Consider the following 18,561-nt stretch of genomic DNA (forward strand, 5'->3'; position numbering starts at 1 on the left):
ACTTATTTTGTTTTAATTGCCAGGTAAGTCCTGAGACTGTACCGTCTCAAAGAGCCTTGGCAATTACTTAAGAATCCCCAAGGAAATTCTTATGTTCCTCGTTTGAAAAGAATCACATAATTGTAATTTTAATAGAAACTCCAGAAAAGGGGGTCAAAGTTCGTCCCAAGATAATCACCCTACTCTGCTCTACACCGGGATATATATGGATGAAAATAATTGGAGGAAATTCAACTCACCGAGTATTAAACAATCAAAACAGGAGTGTTTAAAATATCCTGTCAGTGGTTATAAATAATTTGTACTCTAAGTCCAATGACCATTTGCCAGAGAGACCCAAAGTTGAAAAATTTCTATTAAAAACATGACTCAGAGGAAAAATTGCAGAGGCTGGAAATGAAGGAAATGGTCCGACATCATTCCCAATTGGTTATTACTCAGATCACATGCTCTGGGAACCTTTAAAAGGCGGTTATCTGGACTCGGGACAGGCTCAGCACCTTCCCAAAGGCTGTAACTTCTTCCCACGTTGAAGAATAATCCTAGAAAGCTCACGAAAATGTGTGATGCATTCGTAGGTACCTGGAAACTTGTCTCCAGCGAAAACTTCGATGATTACATGAAAGAAGTGGGTAAGGAAAGGCACTGTGGGGGACTGGACTTATACACTTTTCTCTGGGGAAGAGCGGTTTGGGGCTGTTTTTCACTCAGGGAGCATTGGCCAGATAGGAAATGCTGCTTTCTCTAGAAAAGGTATGAAAACAGCAGCTGAGAATCATTCGTTTGTAGAAACAACTTGGACCAAAGTCACAACGGCAGGTGGACAATTCTGAAATTGCCTGAGTGGAATTTTTATGGTGTAGAGAAATGGCAGGATTTTATTTGATCTCTAAACTCGGGCATCTTTATGTTCCTTGGCTCTTTGTCTGCTTTTCTCTCAGTCCCTGTGGCATAGAAAATAAGCAACGATTTGGAAATAAAACCATGTTTGTTCCCTAGCATGCAATAATTTCTATTAGAAACTAAAAGCGCCGTACTTTTCACCTCGATGTAGTTTTCTAAGTAAATGTATGTTAACTATTTTATTGTCTTAATGTCAGTCCATTAAAAGGGATGGTTGTTTTATGGGAGACAAAAACCTTAATTTCAGAGAATGTGTTCCGTAAAGGGCTTAAATACTTCTTTGACCAGAAATGACATGGGACGCCATAGGATTATTAAGTAATTTTAAAGGGAAATGTTACATACATAACATACCTTCTTTTTGATAGAGGAGGTTTCCAGGTTTTTAGATTCTGCTAACTTTGCTTAATCTAAAAATGTTGCTGAAAATTAATTATTGAAATGATTAATTAATTAAGGAGGACAAGCAAGGCAGGCTCTCACGGAGGCACCTTTTACCTGGGGAGCCCCTCTCCTCACACCCCCTGTGCGCGATCAGGTAGTACCCAGGGGGCGAACGGGGAAGGGATTTTTTCACGGTATATTACGGGTTAGGGTTTAATCCCTACATCTCAGGACTTTCCTTTCCCCTCAGTTGTGCAGCATGTTTTCTGCTTGTCTGTAACGACGATTTTCCTCATTTACAGACAAGAGGGAAACCAGGGGCTATATATACAGCAGGATGGAGACCTCACTTTCTAGAAAAGCAATTCGGTGAACTAATATTTGCCGATATAGAAATGCCGGGATTTGAAGCGATTCGGCTATTGATTTTCGGAAACAACTTACGCTCTTAATAATTGTACTTAAACTGTTTACCCCTGTGTTTTAAATTATAAAGTTCTGGTGATGAGGAAAGACAGTGAGATACCTCCTGAGGTCACCTGTTCTAACCGATGATGGGTGAACAGGTATCGCCCTCATCGGTCAAATAAGGGTGGACTCTAGCGAGTGAGGCCAATGACCTCGCCCGAGGCTGGCCGCCCTGGACTTGCACTCGCCGCTCGCCCATTCACTCTGCTGACTCACTCCAGGCATTGGATTTACGTTTCGTAGCAGAGCCAGGACTGGAAGCGACATGTTATCTTCCCACCTGTGGCCATTCTCAGACAGAGAGCTAGATCAGAGCCTCAGCATCATCTGTCGTGGACAATATTTGTCTCCCTCATTCCCCCGGTTTCTAAACTTTGGCATCTGTAAGCAGCCTTTAGTCAAAGAAGTAGCCTAGATTTATGAACCCGTGTGTAAAAAAAAAACCCAACGCGTCTATGACTGTTGTAAATTCTGTGTAACATACGCAGTGAGAGCAAGTTACTGCTGTATACGGTGGGTTGTAAATTGTTCATCCCATACTTTTCACAAGAAAAATATGTTCCTCTTTTTTTTTTTTCTTTTTAAAGAAGAGTTTGGAACTGAGGGGATTGGGAAGCAAAGTATTAATTTTCAAACTTATTAAAATAGCGATTTCTCAAATTTTGGAGTTTTTACAATTAATGCCTAGACCCTCTTTCGCCTTTTCTATAACTTATTGGGAGGAATGCCACCATTCTAAAATGGCATGAATGTAGGAAACATTTTGCCTTTGGAGAAATTCATCGGAATTTTTCATTTCATCATGGAGTAATTGGGAAGAGCCGAGAAAACTAGACTCGGCAGCAGACGCTATGAAAATGTTAATGTTGTGCACCCAAAGAGCTGATTTTTAACTGAATTACTTTATATTGGCCCCCAAATTCCATTAAGAATTCTGTCTCTAGCTGCAGGTTAGATTTTTTGTCACCTAAGACGAAAAGGTCGCAGTGCTACAAGCATTTAATGAGTTGACTAAAACGGCAGTCGCTGCCCTCATGGTCAAGGTGGCCAGTAAATCTGAGGAGGCAGTGACTTTTTAAAAATATATCCACCCAGACGATTTCACCTACGCACATATTCTTGTTGAATATTAACGGTGGGTCTCCCAGGGGGCTGCGCAGGACCCCGGGAGAGAACATTGAAAGAAGAGACATACAACGAGCTGTGTCTCACACGTTTCTTTATGTGTTGGCCTGCTTTACCTACCCGCAGGAGCTGTTTAAATGCGGCGATTAAGAGACTCGCCACCTACATATACACACGTACACATACTACAGCTCTTTCTCGAAGAAGGGAGAGAAAATTGCAAGCTCTACGTTTCCTTCTTTTCTTGCCTGCAGGAGTGGGCTTTGCCACCAGGAAAGTGGCTGGCATGGCCAAACCCAACATGATCATCAGTGTGGATGGAGATGTGATCACCATCAAGACAGAAAGTACCTTTAAAAACACTGAGATTTCCTTCAAACTGGGCCAGGAGTTTGACGAAGTCACTGCAGACGACAGGAAAGTCAAGGTGAGGAGCCAGGAATGGGCGCAGAGGGAAGGCTCGGTCTCTGAGTGACCGCTGCCCGCGGGAAGTCATTCTGCCGAGGAGGAACGCCCATTCCATCGTAGGCTAACGATTCCTGGCCTCCGAGATCTAAACCGCGTGGCCTTCCATGTTCGGTTGGTGAATCTGACTCCATTTTATAACATTGCCCTTATTATTTAAAAAAAAAAAAATTAACACCATTTATTGGTCATACCACACGTATAGTATTGGAAATGGATTGAAGTCATATAATGCTAGGGAGCCATATGAAAGAGCAGAAGAAATAAATGAAAGAGTTCACCTATCATGATGCTGCCACCTCGAGACATATGTATTATCTATATTCCTTTACTCTGACCATAACGCGTGTGCGACTTTGTCTGCTGTCGCGTTCGGCATTCGCGTATTTTCTGGTCGCGGTGTGCTCTTGTAATCCAGAATTTTGAATGACCCCGAAGTCCTCCTCCAGACCAAGGTGGCGTGCTCCCTGTTTCGCTTCCCTCCACCGTGTACAAAGCGTGGTCACTCCTTGTCGCCCCGCAGAGCACCATGAACTTGGAAGGAGGCGTCCTGGTCCAGGTGCAGAAGTGGGACGGGAAGTCGACCACCATCAAGAGGAAGCGCGTGGACGACAAGCTGGTGGTGGTGAGTGCGGCCGGCTGCCCGGCTCCGCCGCCGCCGCCGCGCGGTCGTGCTGCTCCCTCAAGCGGCGCAGTGGCGCTCGCGCACGGCGGTTCCGTTGGGCTGGCGACCGCCCTTGGCGCTCTAAGCGGCGCTCGGGCATGCCGTTCGTTCACCGGGAGGCCCCCCCGGCCCCGCCCGGCACGCGCCGCGTCATGCTATGCGTTTCTGCTCATGTCTGTCGCTCCCCGTGGAGACCGTAATGTCCCCTGAAGGGAAGGCTGCATCTTCGTGGTCTTTGCAGCTCCCTATAACAGCATCGGGTGTGCGTAGGGGCCCGGGACAAATATCTTTCAAGAGAACACTGTTTCCTTCGAGCCAACAGTTTAGTCCCGTGACTGACCAAGAATTTCTGTGTCTGTCCAGGAATGTGTCATGAAAGGCGTCACTTCTACCAGAACTTACGAGAGAGCATAAGCCAAGGGACAGCGAGCTGGACGGAAGTCGCCTCGAGCTCTGTGTCATTCCGTTGGAGATCTCCAAACACGTCTGTTATTCCCCACTAACTAGCAAGCGACTAACTTACCCCTAAACGGATTTTATTCGATGCGGTCGCGTTGGTTAAATAAAACTTTTTAGAGTTAGAAGGTGGTGTAATGATGTATTCACTGTGCCAGGTAATTCTTTATTCAGTGAAGGAAACAGAAAATTATATTATTATTGCTTTGTTGCTAGTATAAGTAATATGATATTTCACAATAATCCGAGGTAAAAAAAAAAATTGCTATTCACGAGTTTTCCATTGACTTAGGTAGGAGTTGATAAATTTGTGCTAATACCGAATATGAAATTCTTCTTTAGTATATCTTCAGTCAAGTGACTCCCTCAGAGACCTGAGGTAGTTTTAAAGTCCAATTGTCCCCCGTTGGCCACAGGAAATATGTCCCGAGACCCCCAGGGAATGTCTGAAACCGAGGGGCGCACCAAACCCCACGTATACTGTGTTTCCCCTATACGCCCATACCTGCGACAAAGTTCAGTTTATAAATTAGGGACAGGAAGAGATTAACAATTACTAATCCTAAAATAGAAAAATTATACCAATACACTGTGTTCGAAGTTCCGGGACTGTGGCATTAGAACGTAACATGAGGGTGACTGAACCCAGGCAGCACGATCGGTGCTCGTCGACCCGCTCACCCAGTCGGCCACTCGCTGCCTGACAGGCCTGGGTGAAGGAGGAGTCGCGTCCCGGTCAGGACAGGCCAGGACGGGGCAAGGTGCCATCCCGTTCCCCAGAACAGCGTGCAAGTTTAAAACGTATGAGTTGCTTATTTCTAGAATCTTCCGCTTACTATTTTCCTACCGCAGCGGACCGTGGGTAACCAGAACCGCGGGGGCCACACACAGACGTTGGCGACGTCCGTCGTAGGTCTGGTCCCCGACCGCCGCCGCTCAGCGGGGTCACGCCGGTGCGCGTCGCGGGAGGGTTCCGGTTTCCTGGTCCCTGTCCAAGTTACGTTTACACTATCCTGTAGTCTATTAGGTGTGCAACAGCATGATGTTTAAACAAAAGTAATGTACGCACCTTCATTAAAAAATTGCTAACAAACGCTACCCGTCCTCTGAGCCTTCGGCAAGTCGGCATCTTCTCACTGGTGAAGGGTCTTGTCGTAGGGGCATCAGAGGCGACCGACCACAGATCGCCATAACAAATACAATAACCGTAATGAAAACGTCCGAAGTGGTGTGAGAATGACCCAGATGTGACACAGAGACTCGAGGTGAGCAAACGCTGCTGGTAAGACGGGGCCGGTGGCCTCGTTCACCACGGGGCGCCGCAAGCCGGCAGTTTGTGGAAAAGGCCACACCCGAGCAGCTATGCTGAGGCAAATCCGGGCGGAGGTGGGATCGTTCCCAGCCAGATGCTGTCATGTCGTACCTACCCGGCCCAGAGTGACGAGAGAGAGAGAGAGGGGTGTGGGCTACAATTTTTAACCTGAAAAGCTACTGGTAAACCACGCTGTCTCTGGGACCTCTCAAGAATAAGAGATGGTAACAAGGCTTTCTGGGTAGGGGCGTTGGTGCGTGTGTGCGTGTGCGTGGACGTGTGTGTTGTTGCTTTGGCCCTTCTGGAGACACCCCCACACGTCCCTGGAATTCCACATGCAGAGACGGAAAACTTCCAAACCACATACACACGCTTTACAGTGAGTCAGAATCTGTCGGAGAGAGAGTGCTGCAGTGGGTGTAGCTGCTCCCTTTAATAATCGGCCCCGCGTTTTCTGGACACCTGTCCTACGTATAACCGCAGTGTGTGGAGAGGCCGGCAGAGGCGGGCTAAGTGTCCGATCATAAGACTGTAGCTAAAATGCAGAGGCAATGCTGTGTCCACTGGCGGATGAATGGGTAAGCAAAACATGGTCTAGTCACACAATGGCTCTTGTTAATGTTAAAAAGAAAGGAAATTCTGAGATAGGCCATGACATGGATGAACCTTGAGGACATGCTCAGTGCAATGAGCCAGTCGCAAAAACAAACAAACAAACAAACAAAAGCAAGCACCGTATGAGTCCACGGGTGCGAGTCACGCAGTCAAAACCACGGGACGGAAAGCGTGGGCAGGGACCGGCGGGGACGGGGAAAAGGGGGCGACGGTTTCGTGGGGACAGAGCTTCAGGCGTGCGAGCTGGGGGGGCTCAGGACATCACCGGGGGTGGCGAATGCGCAGTGTGAGCAAACGCAGTGCAGCTGGACCATGCGCTACAGTTAAGTTCATGTTATGTCTCGTCTACCACAAGACATAAGACCAGGACAAAAACCTAGTCTGGCTCCAGCTAAAGTATGATAAGCACAGGAATCAATTTCAAAAAAAATATGAAAACTTTCGTAGCTTCTGGTAGATGTCTAACTTTATCGAGGGCCCTCGCCAGGGGAGAATGCAGCATCTCAAAACGCAAACTTATCGAAAACTGCTTAATATCTAAAATGTCACGAGAAAGAAAGTTCATACACACAATGAGATGTTGGAGAAGCGCATGCAAACGAGAGAATGGGGTAATAACCATCGGCGCCGCCATGGAAACGAGGCGCGGTCCTGTCCTATAACGAATCGCTGCATTCTAAGTGCTTCAGAAGGGTTAACAATTAAGAACATTCCAACTAAACACTTTTACTTGGGGAAATGGTTCGTTTGGGTTTTTTGTTTGTTTGCTTGTTTGTTTGTTTACGTTCAAACCGAGGTGCCAGAGGCTAGCGATGGTAGCAGCAGGGTAAGCCGAGGAGTCTCTTAGCTGAGGAGAGAGACTCGGCTGTTCGGAACGGGACAGGAGCGGGTGACGTGATGGAGGGAGGAGCCCCGTCCACCATCGACGACCGGGCCACAGGGCCAATTTCCGAATCCGTCAACGGCGGGAGAAGCGAAGCGAAGTTGGTCAGGCCCGCGGGTCTCCGCCACCCGGGCCGCGGGCGCGCACGCACAGCCACGGGTGCTCGCCGTGTTCCGGCGGGGCGTGCGAGCCCATCGCGGACCCGTAGGGCAAGGCGGGGCTCGTGCTCCCCGTCCGATCAGCGCCGCTGACGACACTGTCAACGGCTACGGCACTGGTCTAGAGCCCGGGTCTCCGTTTCCTGAAACCGACTACACAGATTCGCTTCCCCTTCGGCCGTCCAGACACTTCGACGACTATTACGCCTGTAAAGAGGGTGCACCGTACATTTCCTCTTGATATGTTTTCCTCAAAAGAAATTCTTTATCCCACTTAAATTATTGTGGTTCCAAAACATCAGCCTCTTTTTTTTTTTTTAATTTGCTTTTTCATCGAAGAGATGGTTTAAATAAATATTTCTTTGAATGAAAGGGGTGTTTGACCCAGGCTCACAAAAGTATAGATTTTCTCCTCCTGGTGCCTGGCGCCCTAACTTACTAACCTTCTTCAAGACAGCCGGGGTTCAGAACCGCGACATGGACCGAGAACACTTGGACCGATCGCTGCTGCCTACAACGCCCACGGCCCGGGCGGCAGGAGGCGATTGCAGACGTGACCGCACGAGCGTTTAAACGACCTGCTCCTTTGCCCACCTTTCCAGGGCAGATATCAAAATGTCACCTTTCTCCCTGAAACTCCCCTCTACAATTTCAAGTGGTACCTCCTAACATCGAGCTTGCTTCGAAGGTGGATTTTGCAAGCGTCAGCTCCGCCTTTGTTTTCCGGCTCAAATCACAGAGCACTCACAGGCGGCGAGCACCATTTGCCTCCGCAGTCCTCAATTACTCCTGATGGAGAGCGGTGATAATGTTGATAGCCCACACGTCACTCCAGGCAAGTGCAGACGCTCCAGTCACGGGAGCTGATATCGATTCATCAACCCCTCCGGGTAGGGTCGAGAGGACTCTGTCTTAATGAAGAGAGTCCTCCGGCACTGTGACTCGGCCAAAGAACAGCGGAGGTGGGCCGAGCAGAGGCGCCCTCGCGTCGGACGGGAGGGCACCTCGGTCAGGTGTTCGCCGGGCGTCTGTCAGGAGGCTCCTTCAGAGCGGACCGGCCATTTGTAGTTCCAGAGGCCGATCACTGCAACCGCGCCCACGCCTCAGGTGATGTCGGTGAGATGATCCATGGGCGTAAATCTCTTTGTCAGGAGCTTTACTCGTTGACTCAAAGTCAACTTTATACCTTAACTTTCTGTTCCCTAATTTGGGGGTAGATAAAATGAGTCAACTCCAATGCCGGGGCTCCGGCCTCGCCTCCGCCCACTGGGTTCCTCTGTGGTCACGTGACGAAGATGCCTTTTAAATGAAGATACTGGTAGCGCTGTATTGCCTAAGTCTCTTTCGGTGGCAAGTGCCTCTTCTCAGAAGCTTTCCATCATGGTCGAGCCCTTCTTGGGAACCTGGAAACTGGAATCCAGCGAAAACTTCGAGGAATACTTGGAACAGCTGGGTGAGAAATGATACTGGCGGGTCTGGGAACTGGCTGAGCGTTCGTTCCGCGGTGCGGCTGGGTCTGCGGTTTACGATGCGTGTTCCCACCCTCTCTCTTTCGCGGTCCTAAGGTGCGTTCACATCCTCTTGAGCCCGGTCATGTCATCAAATAGCTTTTCCCAGCTTCGGACACTAATAACTATCTGTAATTAAATTTACCAGCTAAATTTGTTTCAAGGTTTGCTTTAAGTTATGACTTCCAAAACACAATAACAACAGATAAAGTCTCCAGTTGGTTAATTTTTAGAGTTTCGATACGTGTGAAAGATACTTTTTAAACTTTATTTTAAATAATTTCAAAATTTTCATTGGAGAAATGAAACATTTTTACTCACCGAGTGTCTGACCGTTGGATATTCCTCAGGAGCATAGACTCTATCCATCCTTTAGCTCCTGCCCAAGGGGCATGGAGCTCAATTATAATGGTGTGGGTCCACGGCAACTAAACTATTCTTTCTCACGCCACAGAACAGTAATTATTTAATATACAATTAGGTGATTTTTAACAATTAATTGAGAGAAACCTCCCTTATAATAATATACAGTATATAAAGTCAAAACCTTTTTAAGCCTTACCTTGTTTTTAACTTGGCTGAAATGATCAACGCACCTTAAGAAGTTCGTGTGCTCATAATATCACATCTGTTCCCTTTTCGTGGTCGGTGTTAACTTTTTGGGGAGTGGTAAGAAACACGTGTCACGTCTCTTCACGGAGCCACAGACGCGCTCGCTGGAATGGAAACTCGGGGGCGTCTCTAAGAACCTCGGGGCTTACGGCAAACGCGGCACCGGTTTTGCTCGGGAGCTGGGGTTGGGCAAAGCAGCCGAGCGCCTGCCGTGGGCCACGACCGGCCACCGTCGGAGCTCGGTCACCTCACGCCCGCGCACCCGCGAGGCCAGCGGGCAGCCACTCGCACCGGGCCAGGCGAGCTGGAGGCGCGGGCGGAGCCCGGCTCCCCGCCCCGCCCTCGCTGTGCTGCGACTCGACTCGGGCTCCCGCGGCTGCTCTGCGGTCGGACCTGTCCTGTCAGTCTCACGGCCTGAACGTGAAACCGAGTTTGCCATCGACCCTGAGGGGAAGGAGGCGGCTCTCCGGCCGCCTCCCGCAGGAGTCACGCTGGACAGTGGATCATTGTCCCCAACCTGAACGACGGTTAGCCCGAACTGTCCAGGGACCACACCCTCCTCCCTCAGCCAGGGCGCTAGCACCTGCAAAAGAGGAAGGGGCTCGGACTTCATGACTCATATTCTCTTAGAGCAGTTTAGGGACCTTGAGAATTGTATTTATTGTTTTAAGAACAATGACAACAAAAGTATGCTAAAAGCGGGCAATCGGAAAACGTGCATTCGAATCTCAGCACGGCTACTTACCCGACTCATCACCCAGAACGCGGCTCCCCACTTCTCGGGGACACCACGTGCTTGACCCCAGAAACGAGGGTGAAACATACCCCACACTGCCGCGTCCGCACGGTGAGGGGAAGAACCAGCGCCCCACCCGCCGAGAGGCGCCGGAGGGTGCGCTCAGCTTCCCACAACGGCACGGGCGCAGGGCACACCTGCGGACCGGGGGGCCTGGCTCGCTCCAGCGGCCACCGAGCCCGCTGAGGACGTGACCACACGTGATCCGAAACCCGGGGGCGGGGGCGGGAGGCGCGCGTTCTTTGCTAGTTGCCTTCCGAAGCGGGGGTCGGTCCTTCTTTCTGAACGGAGGTGTGTCGCCTGCTCTGCACTCCAGGGGTGGCCCCCTCGCTCCGGCACCTGGCCGCGTTAGAGAAGCCGACGATCAGCATCAGAGCCGATGGCGCCCACCTGGACATCAAAACCCAGAGCTCCATCAAGACCACCGAGATCTCCTTCGAGCTGGGGAAAGAGTTCGATGAAACCACAGCAGACAACCGGAAAGTGAAGGTGAGACCCCGGTCCCCCCGGCGCTCCACGGCCGGGAGAAAACGGGAGCGGGGCGGGTGGGGGTCGGCATGGTCTATCCGGTTAACACCAAGTCAGCTGCGGCTTGTTTTGTTCACTAACGCGCTGGTCGTCTCTGAAGCTGACCTTTCCGCTAGATCATTCTGCTGATTGACAGGGACAAAAAAGTTCCGCGTTTTCACTTTTTTTTGTTTTGTTTTGTTTCCTGAGCTCTCTTCACCATTATACAAAAGAGGAGAACAATTATCCACAAATCGTTTGGGGATCATTTGCCTGGGGGCAGAGGGTGTCCATTGAACACCTTCTGGAGACTTCTCTAGTCTGAGGGGATTAAGTGAGGACGAGAGCTGAGGCGAGGATTTTGGAGAAAAAAAATGTTCAGAATGGAAAACGGATGTCGAGTCTTGTGCAGCGAATTGCTGTTTCTAACCGATTCCTCTATGAATTTACAGAGCATCGTAACATTAGACGGAGGAGCCCTGGTTCACGTCCAAAAATGGCTCGGCAAAGAGACGACAGTCAAACGACAAATCGTAGATGGGAAGATGGTAGCGGTGAGTTTTCCTCAAACTGGGCTTTTTGGGTGAGCCTATTCGATGCTCGCCCTGCGACTGACTCCGCTGTTTCTACTCCTGACGGGAGGGTCTCTGGACGGAGGGCCCGGGCGACCTTACGGTGTCAGCCACCAACTCTAACAGGTGCCTCTTTGCTTCCAGAAATATTCCATGAATAACGTTGTCAGCACGCGGACCTACGGAAAGGTATGAAGAAAGCGTCTGCGGCGGTGCACGCCTGTCTGCTAACAGGAAGCCAGGGCCTGGAGGCCAGACGGCTCAGGGCCAGCGATTAAAAAATAAATAAACAAAGCCATCGAATAAGACGCAGTTTCGGAGCTGTGTGCTATCGCGGGTTAGGGATGATCTGCTGGACCGGTGGGCGGGGGAGCCACTTGCCTAGGGTGCGACCGTCCGGCACCAGCGTCCCCTTCGTCCTCCGCCCGCCCGCCTCCCGCGGTCCTTGAGTTCCCTCCCGTGGACCCATTCCCCGTAGGCTACGGCGTCTGTCACACGGTGCTCCGCGGAAACTCATGTGACCGCAAAGGGGGTGCGTCACGGCCATGGAAACCCCCTCTGGGCATCGCAGGTGCTGGAAACCGACATTGCTGGCTTTTTCTTTTTGCAGAAGGAGACTGGCCCTACTTGAATTCATTAAGATGAATAGCTAGCCAGACAGAGAGATAGACAGACCAACAGGCAGAGAACAAAACAAAGCCCGGCCGCTGTACACTGGGGTGGAATCATTACGCAAGAACGTTCAAAAGCCCTCGTTGTCCTACTTAGGCACAGACCCGTGTAACTAACGGGGCGAGCGCCTCCGTCCCACTGCGCGCACAGCACTCCGCTAAACGCCAGCCTCGGATTCCTACATGCCGAGTGAGAACACAATCGTTCGCGCTACACGGAGTCCCTGGCAGCTTCGCCGAGTGCTGTTGCTGGGCAGTGTTCTCAGGGCTTAGAGTCGAGCCAAGCGATCTGGGTGGAAACAAAGGGCGAAGCCTGGAAAAAACTGGGGATTTTCATAGCGGCGGGAGGAAGACGAGGGGAAAGAGGGAGACGTATGTGGCGATCACGTTGCGCCTTAGATTGAACAGGAAGTCCCGAGCCGCGTTCAATGTGCGCGGAAGTGGAGGGTCCACGCAACCTGCCATCGAGACCGGGAGAGGCGGGAAACCAGAGAAGGGCAGGGTCAGTAACCACACCTGGAGGACAGGACGGATGGGCGCTGGGGCGGGGCTGTCCCAGGCACGCTGGGGTGTGGCCTCCGAGCCCGGGGTTGGGGCGAGAACCAAACCCTGGCCGAGGGAAGGAACTGGGGCCGTGGCAGCGACACCCCGGAGGCCGGGCTCACACAGCGGCGACGACCCTCGCCACGCGACTCGCCCGTCCTTCCCCAGGGGGCTCGGGTGTGTCCGTGAGGTGGCCCTGCTTGCCCTCCGGAAGTCGAAGAGGCTTCCCACCCCTGAGGCCTTTAGACCACCTCAATCATTGAAAAAATTCATAAGCCATCACCGAGGGGGGGGGGGAACAGGACACAAAGCAGGAAACCTGGGTGACACGCGATTAGAAAGTCGCCGGGTTTTGATGAGTTCGCGCTTGTTCCGTATGGAAATAAACCACCCCCTCCCCCCCCACACACACTTTTCACTGCTTTGCAAGCGAGTTTTTACGGGATCTCTTGCTCCCGTCAGCTGTAAGGGAGCAGACGGCCGAACCCTAAAGAGAATCGTGTCGATGCCTGAACGGCAGAGCCTCCTCCCCGGCCGTGACACCACTTTCTCCCTGAGAGGAAATGCGCGTGAGATTTAAAGGGAAAATAAGAAACAAAGAACGAAACCGCGGCCAGCTCCCCGGGGTGGTGTCCCGCTGGGGATCATGGTCTGAAGCCTTGGACGGGCCTGGAAAGGGGCCGCGCCGGGGAAAGGAGTGTCCAGCGTCGCGTCCGGAGGCGTCGCTGGCCGCGTCTTCCCTCTGTTGCCGTCGGTGGCAGAAAAGCCACGTGATTCCTTGTGCCGCGGCAACGCAGCCGCCGGCGCAGTCCCCAGGAGGTCACAGAAAAGAGAGATCCCTTTACATAACCGCGGCCCGACTTCGAGGGACTTAAACGCAGGGTTTTTGCGTGAACTAAGAACCTGCTTCATTTGGATTCAGTGGGGTTTTTCAGGTGGTCGGGAAGCTCGTCCTCCAGCTGCCTCTTCTCGTCCGCCCCGGGAACGTGCTCTCTGTGCCCTCCGCGCTCTCCCGGCCACCACCGCCTGGCCGGTCACCCGCCCACTCGGCCTGCCTGGGAAATTCGAGCTATGCCAACCCGCCCTCGCCGAGGAATACTTCCGCCCACAGCATATTCGAGGCGGCTATCACCACGCTCAGGGACTCCCCCACCCCCCCTTTCCTCTCCCAGAAAGAATCCTTAGATGTGCGGAGTCAGGACCGCGTGACCGTGACCGTGACCGAGAGGCCTGGCCGCACGCGCATGCGGGCATTCCTCCATTCTCTCCCGAATCGTTTAGTTCGGTAGAGAAGGCAATTCATGGGCCCTTCCCCAAAGCACTGAGGGCCTCGGCGCTTCTCAAAGATGTAAGACTGACCTCAGCATTTTTTTTTTTTTTTTTGAATGTTCGAACAGTAGTGTCATTGATGTTCACAAGGATTTTCGGGGACTAAGGGAAACATTATGCAGAGTTTTCTTTTGCCCTGAGGGGTGATCGAAGAGCCATTCATCGCTGGGTCTCAGTGGGAGTCGCATGCTTTGGACTTCTGTGAAAGGCCCCTCCTGAGTCTCATCGAGAACCAAGCTGAATTCTCTTCCACCGCAATGAGCGACAGGTTCCTGGGCACCTGGAAGCTTGTCTCCACGGAGCACTTCGATGACTACATGAAAGCTCTGGGTGAGAGATGCTTTGCTGTTCTGCTCCGGGAGACTCTCTCTGAGAAAGCTCGGGGCTGTTTTCTCTAACTCCTCGGGGAGTCCCGGGAAGTTTGCACAGGCTGAAGTACAACCTTAGGGAATTGATCTTCCGTTGTGGCGTCTGAATAATTTATCTGCATTTTGTTTCAGCGCAATTTTAATAGATTTAAACCTAAACGAGAGCAGCTTAACTGCGTGGAACCCCCACTGATTCCAGAGGCAGTTTCGTGTTCACAGGGCTTAGGTTTCACACCCAGAGGAAGATGAGCGAAGTCCTGGCCTTCTCGAAAGCTAGTTTTATAACAACCAAAGTGCTCGTAATATAAGGAGATGAATATGCAGAGGGTAAGATTCCGAAGTTTAGCTAACCCGAGGTTTAGGAGGAGTTTTCTCCTCCTCCTCTAGGCTGCCCATCGTTCTATAATCCCGTAGAAAGAGAGTTTATAAAAAGGAGATGCATTGAAGCAGGGTGTTCGTAGCCTGGGGAAGTTACAGAGATAAAAAGAATCGGGTCGTGGTGGTGAATTCACACTCAGTTCCACGACGCTGGCCTTGGAGCGGCGGGTGCAGATGAAAAATCCAGTCGTTGGCTGCATCAGCTCTGACGCTGTTTCCAGAGACTGCGCCCTCGACATCAGCCCAATAGATGGGCAGGGTCTTCGGACACTTGCAGAGGCGCACGAATGACCCCAGGCTGCCACGCTCGTCCAAATGCCTGTAGCTTTACTCCCCTGTTCAGAAAGCTTATGAGAAAGGTCCCGTTTTTAGGTAAAATGAGCAAAATTCTGTCATGTTGCCCGGAAAACTATGAGACCCTACGGGGACAGAGCTGTACTATGAGACTGGTTAGATGTATGGGCTTCACTTTATAGCTGAGGAAGAGGTGAATACAAGAAAGTCTCAATGAAGGACTCCCTAATTCTGGCATTTTCAAATTTCAGAGGGCCCAGGAGCACCAGGGCTCCTAGTGTAGATTCTCAGGCTCTACCAAAGAAATTTAGTTTGAAAATCATTGCCTTAATTATATAAAACAATAACAAGTTGATCAGAATTAGAAGAGTACAGGTCGCAATTCTTTATTAGCTCTAACTCTTCATTTCTCATTTACTATATACATACTAGTTACATATATATTTATATATGTACGTATATATGTATATAAATATATATATAACGAGTTTTTCCTTCATGTATTTCTCTCACTTGACATTTTTCCTTTTCCATGTATTTTTATAATCTTGGGTAATAATAGTAATAATACTTAATCTAATTTCGTTTTGTTTTTCAAATACGGAAATGTTTTTTACAATTATTTTATTTACTTATGGTCTCTGGTAATGAAAAAAGATGGATTTTTTTTTTTTCCTACTGGCTAGATTTAGGGGCCACAACAAAATTTCAGAAATCAGTTTCTGTCAAGGATGTAGGGCAAGTTCTTTTCTATATCCATAATATATTACTGAGGGGGGAAAAAATCGTACAACAGTGTGTAGATGTCATAGCCTTATTTTAAAAAATATATCTACAATACTGATATGTACAAACGGAAATGTTCATAGTGGTCCATACGGAACTATAATTAGTGATTTTCAATGGTGCATGGTAAAGTGGACGACTTGCACCGTTTAGGCTAAACGCTGTACCTTTAAAATCTGCAGGCGTTACTTTTGTAATAACAAGATCTAAAACATCTGAGTCCACAGGGGAAGTCCCGGGCCGCGGGGGCGCCTACCTGCTGTTTGCTCACCTGAGGCTCTTCCGAGCGTGGCCTCCGCAGTCTGGCTAGGTATCCTCTCATGATCAACGGAATTCTAACGCTCTCTCGATTTTCCAGGTGTGGGATTAGCCACCAGAAAACTGGGGAATCTGGCCAAACCCAAGGTGATCATCAGCAAGAAAGGGGATATTATAACTATAAGAACGGAAAGTACCTTCAAAAACACAGAGATCTCCTTCAAGCTGGGCCGGGAATTTGAAGAGACCACAGCTGACAACCGGAAAACCAAGGTAAGCTGTAATGTTGCTCTTCCAAGCTGCTCAGTCCACAGCTTGAGAGAGAGCGGGCCGCTTCCGCGCTGTCGGAGAGGCTGCAACCCTCCATTCCGTTAAAAACGAACGTGCCTCATGGGACACCTGTCGTGAAAAGGATTCAGCACGGAGCGAGCAGCTTCCCTAGCCAACCGGGTGCGCGCGTCAGGGACGTGAACTTGTCTTTGCAGAGCGTCGTAACCTTGGCGAGAGGCTCCCTGAATCAAGTGCAGCAATGGGACGGCAAGGAGACCACAATAAAGAGGAAGTTGGTGGATGGCAAAATGGTGGTGGTAAGAGCGTTTTTACCCCTAAATACAGAAATCATGCCGTTTAAGTAGAGAAATCGGTTACGTGTTTTGTCGAAAGTATTCCTTTTTCTTTGGAACACCAAATGGATAAGATGGCTGAGAGTGAAGTCAGAGTTCATTCTTGGGCGATATTTAAACGGCCAGGAATTCAAGTTTAGGTTGGAGAATTTAGAGCTAACAAAGCCTGCCTGATTTTAGAAACGACAACACCGAAAAATGATAGTGAAGTCAAAGGGTGTGGATACACCTCACTAGTTTGGATTCACAGACCGAAAAGCAAGTCTAAGGTTTAAAAGCAAAAGAACCCCGAAAGCCTCCCTCGTCGAATGTTTGTTGCTAGCCAAGCATTTCGCTTTCGAGAATCCAGCGCAGCTTGGACTGCACCACGTCGATGATTCAAGCCGAGCTCGTCTGAGACCTCTCTCTCTTAGTCGGCAGATAAGGATGATGACGGAGGTCACGTGAGGTGACCTCTGACGATACCTTTCAGTTTTAGGCTCTTCGCTTACTAATCGACACGCCGCCTATAAATAGATTCACTCGACGCATTAGGTTTTTCTCCCTTTGAGACAGGTTCTCATCCCCAGCTGCACAAGAGATTTACAGGGGGAGTAAGTGTCAACACGGGGGCCCTAGCTCAGACCTCTAGGGGGAGGAAGAGTCTTTGGTATTTTCCAGTGTTCCCCAGATAATGCCAATGTGCAGATAATTTTGAAAACCGCCGTTTTAGTGGGGTTAAATGCATGTAAATGACGCATAAAAACTTGCTACTTTAAAAACATTCTTGGGCCATAACGTAAATCGACTTTATAACTGCGTCTTCAGTTTTGCTGAGTCACTGGAGACTGACAGGCTGATCTTTTATTCCTTTCCGAGTTTAATCTCATGAGATTGTTTTTAGTTTCTGTTACAATTGCAAACTTGTGTCCTTTAGTTTTGGAGATTCAGTTAATCTCTCTTTTTCTCTTTCTCTCTCTCCCTCTTAAGGAATGTAAGATAAAGGGCGTGGTCTGCACCAGAATTTATGAGAAGGTCTGAGAAAATTGATTCCTCGTTGAACTGGTGTTTGATCATTTGACGTTGTATATCAACCGTTGCCATGGCAAAGCCTGACTACACTGTGGTTCATTTGTTTGCGCTTCTTCTGTCTTAATAGATCAGACAGCTGAAGGCCTCAGTTGAGGATTAACCTAAAATTATTTAGCATCATTTAACCATTTTCAATTTGTGTGCGCGTCCTTGCTATATTAAAATATCTAAGTTTGCCAGACCTAAACTATGTTTTACTTCGTATGCTTGAAATGACAGTAAAAAGCAGTAAATATGTTGATCGGGGTTGGCAAACTCAAACGCTTCCATCGTCCAGGAGAGTGACAAGGGAGGGGGACTCAGGAGCGAGGCAATCTAGAAGGAGCCGTTTCAAAACGGGGATTCCAGTTTCAGCAAAAATGGGGAGCCTCTACCCTACTCCAGCCAGTTTTTTGTTGTTGTTGTTTTAACTGAGGATTAACTTACAGACAGTAAAATGCACAGGTATTAAAGGCGGAATTCAATCTGTTGTGACAGATGCCTGCACCATATGCTTCACATCCTGACCAAGGTGAACCACATGTCCGTAATCGCAGGATGCTGTCTCTTGCTCCTCCCAGCCTGTCCGGCCCTGTCCCACCTCCAGCAAAAGCAAGCAGTAATTCGGTTTCTATCACCATAGATCGGCTCTGCCTGTTTTCAAACTTCATAGAAAGGGAATCACATTGTGTGTTCTTTTCTGTTTGCCAAGTTCAGCATAATGTTTTTGAAGACCATCCATATTGTTGCATATATCAGTATTTTTCCTTTTTCATTGCTGAATAGTATTCCATCGCACAAATATATCACCGTTTACCCATTCTTCTGTTAAG

The 18,561-nt window shown here is 49.6% G+C and overlaps 3 protein-coding genes across 3 annotated transcripts; all 3 read left to right on the forward strand.

The window, feature by feature from the left end:
* Window positions 1–479: 479 nt before the first annotated feature.
* Window positions 480–5,558, forward strand: LOC118612035 (fatty acid-binding protein, adipocyte). The gene is made up of 4 exons (XM_036233275.1): window positions 480–632; window positions 3,135–3,307; window positions 3,869–3,970; window positions 4,373–5,558. Exons 1-4 carry the CDS (start codon window positions 560–562, stop codon window positions 4,421–4,423), a joined length of 399 nt encoding a protein of 132 aa, XP_036089168.1. The 5' UTR covers window positions 480–559; the 3' UTR covers window positions 4,424–5,558.
* A 1,930-nt stretch (window positions 5,559–7,488) lies between these two features.
* Window positions 7,489–12,192, forward strand: LOC107514114 (fatty acid-binding protein 9-like). The gene is made up of 4 exons (XM_036233276.1): window positions 7,489–8,886; window positions 10,666–10,838; window positions 11,309–11,410; window positions 11,573–12,192. Exons 1-4 carry the CDS (start codon window positions 8,814–8,816, stop codon window positions 11,621–11,623), a joined length of 399 nt encoding a protein of 132 aa, XP_036089169.1. The 5' UTR covers window positions 7,489–8,813; the 3' UTR covers window positions 11,624–12,192.
* Window positions 12,193–13,883: 1,691 nt separating this feature from the next.
* On the forward strand, window positions 13,884–17,935 carry LOC107514116 (myelin P2 protein). The gene is made up of 4 exons (XM_016151493.2): window positions 13,884–14,301; window positions 16,156–16,328; window positions 16,541–16,642; window positions 17,648–17,935. The coding sequence occupies exons 1-4, from the start codon at window positions 14,229–14,231 to the stop codon at window positions 17,696–17,698; spliced, it is 399 nt and encodes a 132-aa protein (XP_016006979.1). The 5' UTR covers window positions 13,884–14,228; the 3' UTR covers window positions 17,699–17,935.
* Window positions 17,936–18,561: the final 626 nt, after the last annotated feature.

The sequence above is a fragment of the Rousettus aegyptiacus genome, unplaced genomic scaffold, assembly GCF_014176215.1.
Source record: "Rousettus aegyptiacus isolate mRouAeg1 unplaced genomic scaffold, mRouAeg1.p scaffold_m13_p_15, whole genome shotgun sequence".
Taxonomy (NCBI): domain Eukaryota; kingdom Metazoa; phylum Chordata; class Mammalia; order Chiroptera; family Pteropodidae; genus Rousettus; species Rousettus aegyptiacus.

Excerpts from the sequence above, each read along its gene's own strand:
- LOC107514116 (XM_016151493.2), top strand. The coding sequence starts at position 14,229 with ATGAGCGACAGGTTCCTGGGCACCTGGAAGCTTGTCTCCACGGAGCAC. Across the intron at positions 14,302-16,155 it reads TGACTACATGAAAGCTCTGG|GTGTGGGATTAGCCACCAGA; the intron begins GTGAGAGATGCT and ends TCGATTTTCCAG. Across the intron at positions 16,643-17,647 it reads TGGATGGCAAAATGGTGGTG|GAATGTAAGATAAAGGGCGT; the intron begins GTAAGAGCGTTT and ends CTCCCTCTTAAG.
- LOC107514114 (XM_036233276.1), top strand. The coding sequence starts at position 8,814 with ATGGTCGAGCCCTTCTTGGGAACCTGGAAACTGGAATCCAGCGAAAAC. Across the intron at positions 8,887-10,665 it reads GGAATACTTGGAACAGCTGG|GGGTGGCCCCCTCGCTCCGG; the intron begins GTGAGAAATGAT and ends TCTGCACTCCAG. Across the intron at positions 11,411-11,572 it reads TAGATGGGAAGATGGTAGCG|AAATATTCCATGAATAACGT; the intron begins GTGAGTTTTCCT and ends CTTTGCTTCCAG.
- LOC118612035 (XM_036233275.1), top strand. The coding sequence starts at position 560 with ATGTGTGATGCATTCGTAGGTACCTGGAAACTTGTCTCCAGCGAAAAC. Across the intron at positions 633-3,134 it reads TGATTACATGAAAGAAGTGG|GAGTGGGCTTTGCCACCAGG; the intron begins GTAAGGAAAGGC and ends TCTTGCCTGCAG. Across the intron at positions 3,971-4,372 it reads TGGACGACAAGCTGGTGGTG|GAATGTGTCATGAAAGGCGT; the intron begins GTGAGTGCGGCC and ends GTGTCTGTCCAG.